Genomic DNA, 9,425 nt, shown 5'->3' with positions numbered 1-9,425 from the left:
CTACTTATGAAGGTTGAAGGCAACACTTATCATCTGTTGTCTGTCTGCAGACACTTTTTCTGGCGCCGCCTTTAAGCATGTCAGTATTTTCTGTGGTGCAGCTCCGGACAAGAAGTGCAACCGACATTATCTGATGTCGTCAGATGTTAAAGGAGAAACGAAAATGAATGTTTTTGGGAGGTAGAGATGGAAAATAACATGCAGTATGTTTTATTGTAGCACTTTCTTCTCTGGAATCTAGTTTTAGTTTTATTGCACACGTCTACTGCACCTGCTCATGTACCCTTTGCTACTTTCCTCTCTTATCCCTATTTTACAAATACGCAGAGATGTTTAAAAGGACAGAAACTATAGTTTATTCGGAACTTTCTATATTGTCATGGTCATTATAGTTGCTTATTGCTTTGATTATCACTGGTGTTGTAGATGTGGCCCTGCATTTATCTGCTAGTGTTTATCAAACGCCTAAAAGCAGAGACCTTTGAGGATATTTACCGTATATATCTGAATGGGATGTTGAGATCAAACCCTTCTCAAGTCTGTCCGGACCAGCACACGAAGGAGGAACCCGTCACCTCTCAGTCCCGTCCCAGATGATGCTGATGCTGGTGTTTTGGTGGATTCTAATCCAACAGAATAATAGTGTGTGATGCTCTTTATTCACAGACGTCCACCGTCGTGAGGAGCAGGAAACACATTCCACACCCAGAATCGTGTTAAAGGGGTGCGAATCATTGCAGGTATCAGCAGGGTGACTTTTAGATGTTTGATAAATACAAGACACCTCCTTAAATGACTGGAAGAGACACAGAAGAGGAGTAACACAGCTCAGTGTGATAGCTGCCATGGTGGAGAAGGTGTCTGAGGAGAATCTACGAGCATATCTGTAGGCTGCATCTTCATTTCTGCTTTAGCTACGACCCCAACGCTCGGCCCGGCTGGTAAAGACGCAGCTCTGAATGTTCTTCAGCAGCTTTGAAGCTTGTAAATGCATATAGGCTGGTGGTTGACAGACATAATAAAATGACCCGTGTACACGTAGTCCTCTCCTGGCTCTCTGCGCACATTCTTCTTTGCTTTTAAATCTCGGTTGGTCCAGTCATGAATAAAAGGATCATTTGGGGTTGGAAACCACGTGTGCAGCTTGTGTTTCTCACCCTCTCGTGTCCTTTTCTCCCCTAGTTTCTTCCCCCCACTGAGGAACTATTTATAGTTGCCCTGTTTTCAGAAACACTCTAAAACCCTGTTGCACTTTTTCTGTCCTGGGTCAAAAATCTTCCTCTTTTTTATCATCTCTCCTTTTTTTGGTAGTCATGTTGGTTTCCAGCCATCGGTGCTTTTATTATGCCTGATTGGGGGGGTGGGGGGGCATTCATGACCCAGTAAATGAGTTCTGAGGTGTTTAGGTTCAGCCAGCCTGCTTGGGAACATGATTTATTATATCAGCTCAGGTCCTGGTGATTTTGTCCAGTTTGTCTCCTGTTGGCTGCTTCTTGTGCTCATTTTCATCTTCCTCATCATCATTTCCAGGTGTCCTTTACTTTTGTCCAACTGCCTCTCCTCCTCCTCTCCAGCTTCAGCAGTGTGTTTCCTCATGGCGGCTTCTTAATTACTGATTTATTAAGGTTGAAGCTGGATTTTATGTCATCTCGTAACTCTGGTTATTGGACTTTGATGCAGACTAAATTCAATAAGTTTATGAACTTTTGCTAGTTAATCCTGCATTTTGATGTCTTTTAATGTCTGATTCAATTCAATTCAATTCAATTCAATTCAATCTTTATTTATATGGCACTTTTCATACACTAGGTAGCACAAAGTGCCTCACAAAGGATAAAAACAGCAAAGAGAAACAAGAGAATCAAGGAAAAGGACACACACACATGCATACAACACACTTACACACACACAAACAAGCTGAGACATGGCTGAGACATGGCTGAGACATGGCTGGGCACCGAGACCTGAGGCGAAGGAGACGCCACCTTTGGAGGCCCACCAGGCCGAGGGAGGTCACGGTCGTGACCACAGGTGGTACCTGTGGTACCTACTGGTATCTTGTCTGATCTTGTGTGTATAGTCAATATTGAAGGACAGAAAAGAGACATTTGACTTGGGGACGTGTAAATTAACAGTGCTTGTTCCTTGAGGACAAACTCTGCAGTTTTCAACTTCTCTCACATTCTGCAGGTCAAGTAATCAACCAATCAGCTGCTTTGATTCCTGGTTATAACCTGCAGGTGTTCCAACCACAGAGGGCTGTAACGATTGCTGTGCTGTTGCTGTTATGGAGGTGAATTATTATCATTATAATACCATTATTACTGGTATTATTCTAATCAATAATAATGGGGGCTGGGGGGGTGGAGGAGCAGCAGGTCAGAGATAGAAGCTGCAGGACAGGAACAGAGCCAGCTGGTGTGTGAGGCTGACAGATGGTCATTTAGCCTCCTGAGGAGACTCAGCATCCCTCAGAGCGTTTAACGCGGCGCCCTCCTTCCACCGTGCCTGAGCGCGGCCTCGCCGCGTGTCCTGTGTGTCCTGCTGCTCGTGCGCTGGGTCCTGGCCTCTGTTGCAGGTTCTGCCTGAGTATGTGTGAGATAGATCTGACCTGCTGCCAGGAGGACAGACGCTCTGGCACAAATGCACCTGTAGCAAAGAGCTGATGTATCGACCTCTAAATTGAGCAGGACAAAATAGTGCAAGTAGCACTTTTACTGCCTGCTGCCCTGGTCTAAGCAGCAACAGAGAGGCAGCAGCTGAAGCCGTCGGTGAACTCGAATTTTTTATTCGAATTTTTAAAAAGCAGCTCAATCCCGCCTGTGTATCAAATCGCCGGCTTTACGGCCTTTTACTGAAGGATCTTCTTTTTGATATACTGGCACAGGCAGAAGGGGGCGGTGGTGCAGTGGTTCCTCACGGGACGCAGGCGGTGATGCGACGGTCCGGAGAGCCTCCGAGACACCAGCAGCTTCACATAAACGCTGCTGTAGGTCATCAAGAGCTGGCAGGCTTTAGTCTGCAGAGCACGAAAATCAGCCCTGAAGGAGACGTCAGGTGACACCCTGAGGTTAACCCTAACCCTGAGGTTAACCCTAACCCTGAGGTTAACCCTAACCCTAACCCTGAGGTTAACCCTAACCCTAACCCTTAGGTTAACCCTAACCCTGAGGTTAACCCTAAACCTTAGGTTAACCCTAACCCTAACCCTGAGGTTAACCCTAACCCTTAGGTTAACCCTAACCCTGAGGTTAACCCTAACCCTAACCCTGAGGTTAACCCTAACCCTTAGGTTAACCCTAACCCTGAGGTTAACCCTAACCCTGAGGTTAACCCTAACCCTAACCCTGAGGTTAACCCTAACCCTAACCCTTAGGTTAACCCTAACCCTGAGGTTAACCCTAAACCTTAGGTTAACCCTAACCCTAACCCTGAGGTTAACCCTAACCCTAACCCTGAGGTTAACCCTAACCCTAACCCTTAGGTTAACCCTAACCCTAACCCTGAGGTTAACCCTAACCCTGAGGTTAACCCTAACCCTAACCCTTAGGTTAACCCTAACCCTAACCCTGAGGTTAACCCTAACCCTGAGGTTAACCCTAACCCTAACCCTTAGGTTAACCCTAACCCTAACCCTTAGGTTAACCCTAACCCTGAGGTTAACCCTAACCCTTAGGTTAACCCCAACCCTAACCCTAACCCTTAGGTTAACCCTAACCCTGAGGTTAACCCTAACCCTGAGGTTAACCCTAACCCTAACCCTGAGGTTAACCCTAACCCTGAGGTTAACCCTAACCCTAACCCTGAGGTTAACCCTAACCCTGAGGTTAACCCTAACCCTAACCCTTAGGTTAACCCTAACCCTAACCCTTAGGTTAACCCTAACCCTGAGGTTAACCCTAACCCTTAGGTTAACCCTAACCCTTAGGTTAACCCCAACCCTAACCCTAACCCTTAGGTTAACCCTAACCCTAACCCTTAGGTTAACCCTAACCCTTAGGTTAACCCCGACCCTAACCCTAACCCTTAGGTTAACCCTAACCCTAACCCTAAGGTTAACCCTAACCCTTAGGTTAACCCTAACCCCAACCCTAACCCTAACCCTGAGGTTAACCCTAACCCTAACCCTAACCCCAACCCTAACCCTTAGGTTAACCCCAACCCTAACCCTAACCCTAACCCTTAGGTTAACCCTAACCCTAACCCTAACCCTTAGGTTAACCCTAACCCTAACCCTAACCCTTAGGTTAACCCTAACCCTAACCCCAGTGCCCCCCAGGTCAGGTCTTATGGTCACACCACTGCTGATTCTATCGTTTTAACCCCGCCCACAGTGACTGCTTATTTCTGGGATGGTAAAACACAGAATTTCTCTGAATGTGACGTGAATGAACAATCCCAGCTATCTTCTAACGTTAATAATTCATTTTGCTCATATGGTGCAAGACATGAAATAAAAGCCCAAAAAAGAGGCAGTCGTATCCAAGATTTCCTCCGGCAGTGTTCCATGGTAAATAAAGGCTGCAGCAGAGGGCCTCCTCACCTGAGCAGGTAGCGATGCCTCGGGGAGGAGGCTGGCGTTGGTGGGGGTCTCCCCCAGGCCTGTGGGCCTCCTGCAGCCGGCCTCACCCTCAGCCCTCAGCAGAGGCCTGTGCTCCTCCCATCCCGGCTCCACGTGGGCTTCAGCGTTTCCTTCACTCACCAGGATGAGATGAGCCATTTTCCTCTTCAGTTTGTTCTGCACAAACGAGGCACTTGGAACTTAACGGAGCTTAACGGAATTTAACAGAGCTTAACGGAACTTAACGGAACTTAACGGAACTTAACGGAACTTAACAGAGCTTAACGGAACTTAACAGAACTTAACGGAACTTAACAGAGCTTAACGGAACTTAACAGAGCTTAACGGAGTTTAACGGAGCTTAACGGAACTTAACGGAACTTAACGGAGCATAACGGAGCTTAACGGAACTTAACGGAACTTAACGGAACTTAACGGAGCTTAACGGAACTTAACGGAGTTTAACAGAGCTTAACGGAACTTAACGGAACTTAACAGAGCTTAACGGAGCTTAACGGAACTTAACGGAACTTAACAGAGCTTAACGGAACTTAACGGGACTTAACGGAACTTAACGGGACTTAACGGAGCTTAACGGAGCTTAACGGAACTTAACGGGACTTAACGGAGCTTAACGGAACTTAACGCAACTTAACGGAACTTAACGGAACTTAACGGAGCTTAACGGAACTTAACGGGACTTAACGGAATTTAACGGGACTTAACGGAGCTTAACGGAGCTTAACGGAACTTAACGGGACTTAACGGAGCTTAACGGAACTTAACGGAGCTTAACGGAACTTAACGGGACTTAACGGAACTTAACGGAGCTTAACGGAACTTAACGGAACTTAACAGAGCTTAACGGAACTTAACGGGACTTAACGGAACTTAACGGGACTTAACGGAACTTAACGGGACTTAACGGAGCTTAACGGAGCTTAACGGAACTTAACGGGACTTAACGGAACTTAACGCAACTTAACGGAACTTAACGGAACTTAACGGAACTTAACGGAGCTTAACGGAACTTAACGGGACTTAACGGGACTTAACGGAACTTAACGGCCACTGTCAGCCTCTCGCCAGCGGTGCTGCTGATTTGGAGAGAGCACTTGTGTGGACGTGAGAACGATCCGTAAATGGGAGACGCAGGAGCAATGGTGGAATCCTCACCTGGACATCAGAGCTGTGCTCCTCTACGGCGTCGGTCAGTGTCCTCAGACAGCGAGACATGTCCCAATACACGAAACACAACTGTGGGGAGATGAGACATCAACCAGGCAGGAACAAGCAAACACGCACGAGCCAGTTTGGCTTCTTCATCGTGGATCCGCCGACCTCATGCTCAACGACGACCTACATGTGGGACGTGGTGCAGATGTGATGAATAGAAAATGACCTGCGTGTTTCCGGTGCAGGTCTCCAAAGCGTCGGCCACGCCCACCAGCAGCTTGTGTTTCACCAGCCTCTCGTTCACCTGGATTAGCCGAACATCTAAATTCATGTTGATCTGACACAAAGACAAAGGGGCCGTTGTTGAATCCGTAGGAAAAGGGGAAAATGTTTCAGACAAATCTGGAATTAGTGATCGTTAAGGCACTAATTAGCCCCGTTTGAATGGACTTTTCAGTCTCTTTATCTGCACAATCGGCAACATTAGTAACGGACACATTCATCATTTCACACAATTCAGACGCTGACAATTCCAGATAAAAGGAATTGTGGCTTTAAAAAGCATTTTCAGTCATTTTCTATCGATTTCTGGGGGTTCACTCATCCGTCTGGGTTTGTTTTTCTGTCATTGTCCCCCCCCCTCCTGTCTCCTCTCCTCTCCTCTCCCCTCCCCTCCTCTCCCCTCCCATCCTCTCCTCTCCTCTCCTCTCCTCTCCTCTCCTCTCCTCTCCTCTCCTCTCCCCTCCTCTCCCCTCCCCTCTCCTCTCCTCCTCCCCCCTCTCCTCCCCCCCCCCCCTCCTGTCTCCTCTCCTCTCCTCTCCCCTCCCCTCCTCTCCCCTCCCATCCTCTCCTCTCCTCTCCTCTCCTCTCCTCTCCTCTCCTCCCCTCCCCCCCCCCTCCTGTCTCCTCTCCTCTCCTCTCCCCTCCCCTCCTCTCCCCTCCCATCCTCTCCTCTCCTCTCCTCTCCCCTCCTCTCCCCTCCCCTCCCCTCTCCTCTCCTCCTCCCCCCTCTCCTCCCCTCCCCTCCCCTCCTCTCCTCTCCTGTCTTCTCCCCTCTCCTTCTCCAGGACTTTTACTGAAGTAAAAGCTCAAAAACAAGTAGAATATATTCTATAAGTCTTTACATCGTTGTTACTGTGGTGGAGGATGAAGATGATGGCGGTGGTGATGAAGATGGAGACCAGGCTGACACACAGACACAGAACCCAGTAATCGGTGGCACCCATGTAGAGGTGGAGGGTGGAGAACAGGGCGCACCACAGCACTACGTACAGCACCTGGGGCGTTCGACACAAACCAACGACCAGAACCAACCAGCAATTATGAGAAATTAGCTGAACTCTCGGAGGGTAAATACGCAAAAGAGGAAGACGCTCAAACATACGGGCGCCAAAATGAAGTGGAAGACAGACGAGTTAAAGACCATGTATCTCCTGACGGCAGGAGCGTCCAGAGCGGCCGTCAGTGGCTCCTCCATGTCTGTGGCGGGGATCTACAGGAGTAAATTAGAATGGGGTTTCAGTGTGTGTGTGTGTGTGTGTGTGTGTGTGTGTGTGTGTGTGCGCGCGCGCTCATGACTGACCTGGAAACCATCATTCTCCAGCCTCTCTCGGCACAACGTCAGATCAAACCTGGGATTTAGAGCAGAAAGGCTCGGCAGGGCCAAAACGCACTGACCTGAGGTCAGAGGGTCGTTTATTACATTGATACAACAGAGGAGGCAATAATGTTTCTCAGAAATAGTATAGAAATAGTCAACTATGAGCAGAAGTAAGACAAACACACACACACACACACACACACACAGATAATGCTAAACAGGTTCTGTGTGTATGTGGAAATATTTTCTTTCTTCTGATTTTGGTTGTTTCATAAATGTATTTTATATCAGAAAGGTAAAGAACGTGAATCATGCAAAATCAAGAGGAGGAGCAGAACTTTCTGATACCATTTGCCCAGTTGTGTGTGTTGCTGCTGCTCCGAGGCTGAAGTGTGGAGGACCTGAAGGTCCGAACATCCACCGGACGTTCCTCCACCTGCGTAGCTGCTCCCTTCTCCACCATCACCAGCTCGTCCTGCAGAGGAGACATTTCAGTTCAGACGAGGGGTCACGTGACAGTGAGCCTGAAACGCTGTTTCACAGGCGTGAAGAAAAGGCTGAATAAGAGAGAGGATTCATGTGACCCATGAAGGAACCGAGACAGAGAGAGAAGAGGGACCAATCACCCCCCCTGCTACAGCTGGCCAACACAAGCTTCACACAACATCTCAGGGGGGTTCAAAGGTTATTGAGACCTCCAGTGCTGAGCTGTGTCCCTAGGGTGGGATCCCAATATCCCGGAGCTCCATTCCAGCTCTGCTCGAACTGCCCTGATATGATTCCTGCTCTGTTTGCGGTTCACTGACTTGATGTTTCTGTGGGCTCCTTCTGACTGGGGAAGGTTCCAGGACCGAGGTTTCACCAGAGCCCGCGACACATTTAGCCGAGCTAAAGACGCCGAACACGGGGACGAGCCGGAGGTGTCGTGGCCGCGCAGCGTCGGAGCCACATTTCATCACACAAGTGTGAAAACAGTCGGTTGTGCTGGCAGTCGGAGCCGTCTGTTGTTCACCCGCAGACCTTCCCTCCACTTTACTCACATTTTCACTTCCTGACATCTGACATATTTCTTTCTCTTGCTTCATTTTGTGACCTGCTCTACATTCGTTTCAGCTTAATTATCAAAGTTTTATCCGTGAAATGCTTAAATGTGAGAAGAATGTTGCGCTCAGACTGGGGCAGCCCAGACTTTGCTGCTTTCCTTTAGAACCGAAAGCTGCACCACAGAATTTCAGCCCTTTTGACAACAGAACAAACGATGACAGCGGCCCAGAATGTAACATTTCCTCACCTGTGTTTCGCATCAAGGTCCATCGTGCTGAGAAATGAGACAAAACCTTCACAGGCAGCAGGATCTGCCTCAATGCCCACGCGGCCGAGAGGGAGGGGGGGTAGGTTTCACACCCACGAGAAGTTCCGCAGTTTTCTCTCTCTCTCCCTCCCTCTCTCTGGCCCGCTCTCTCTCTCCCTGTCCCCCCGTCTCTCCCTCACCCCCTCTGTCTCTCCCTCTCCCCCCCTCCCTGTCCCCCCGTCTCTCCCTCACCCCCTCTGTCTCTCCCTCTCTCTATAGCTCTCCCTCCCCCCCGTCCCCCCCTGTCTCCCTCACCCCCTTCCCTGTCTCCCGCCCTCTCAGTGTGTGACTTAGCTCAGCCAGGCCTCATGACTACAGGAATGTGGTTTGTGGTTGTCAGTGCAGACATTATGAAAGAGTGAATAATGTCGTGCATCACTTCATTTTTCCACATCGCCACCAGCTGACGTCTTGCGTCAGAGGTCAAAGTCTGTTTTTCTCCTGCAGCCTCAAATGTGGGCGATAAAGGATGAAGTCCACAGGCTGCTAAAACACTAGCAAGGCAACAAGACCAGAGCCTCCTTCCACAGGAGATTCTCCTGTTATTCTGAGCTTTTGTAAAATGAATTCACATTCGAAAGTCAATGTTTGTGTAACTGTTTTACTAAAATCACTCATTAAAATGGCCACACTAAAGAAATGAAAGCTACACAACCTTAAAAGTGTAGTAATATCAAATATACAACAGAACATGTTGGGTTTTAGAACGATGTTGCCAGCAAAGGCGTATTAATGAC

At 48.5% G+C, this 9,425-nt stretch overlaps 2 protein-coding genes across 5 annotated transcripts in view; one reads left to right on the top strand and one right to left on the bottom strand.

Moving 5' to 3' along the window:
* prrt1 (proline-rich transmembrane protein 1) overlaps positions 1–1,131 on the top strand; it is a 9,281-nt gene extending 8,150 nt beyond the window's left edge. Inside the window, exon 4 of the mRNA XM_029844816.1 lies at positions 1–1,131. This exon is cut by the window's left edge and continues 960 nt beyond it. The gene's annotated coding sequence lies outside the window, so the exon portion shown is untranslated.
* Positions 1,132–2,333: 1,202 nt separating this feature from the next.
* On the bottom strand, positions 2,334–8,823 carry tmem268 (transmembrane protein 268). 4 transcript variants are annotated; one of them, XM_029845454.1, is made up of 9 exons: positions 8,629–8,822; positions 7,686–7,812; positions 7,320–7,414; positions 7,122–7,229; positions 6,862–7,014; positions 5,925–6,074; positions 5,738–5,818; positions 4,544–4,738; positions 2,334–3,019 (listed from the first exon to the last, which is right to left on the bottom strand). In XM_029845454.1, exons 2-9 carry the CDS (start codon positions 7,798–7,800, stop codon positions 2,852–2,854), a joined length of 1,065 nt encoding a protein of 354 aa, XP_029701314.1. In that variant the 5' UTR covers positions 7,801–7,812; positions 8,629–8,822; the 3' UTR covers positions 2,334–2,851. The 4 variants fall into 4 exon arrangements, with proteins under 4 accessions (XP_029701314.1, XP_029701316.1, XP_029701317.1 ...); XM_029845456.1 differs by having other exon boundaries at positions 5,964–6,074; positions 8,629–8,820; XM_029845457.1 differs by lacking the exon at positions 6,862–7,014 and having other exon boundaries at positions 8,629–8,823.
* Positions 8,824–9,425: the final 602 nt, after the last annotated feature.

This window comes from Takifugu rubripes, chromosome 12, assembly GCF_901000725.2.
Source record: "Takifugu rubripes chromosome 12, fTakRub1.2, whole genome shotgun sequence".
NCBI lineage: Eukaryota > Metazoa > Chordata > Actinopteri > Tetraodontiformes > Tetraodontidae > Takifugu > Takifugu rubripes.
The sequence above is the reverse complement of the archived record's forward strand: the minus strand, read 5'-3'. Positions and strand labels throughout refer to the sequence as shown.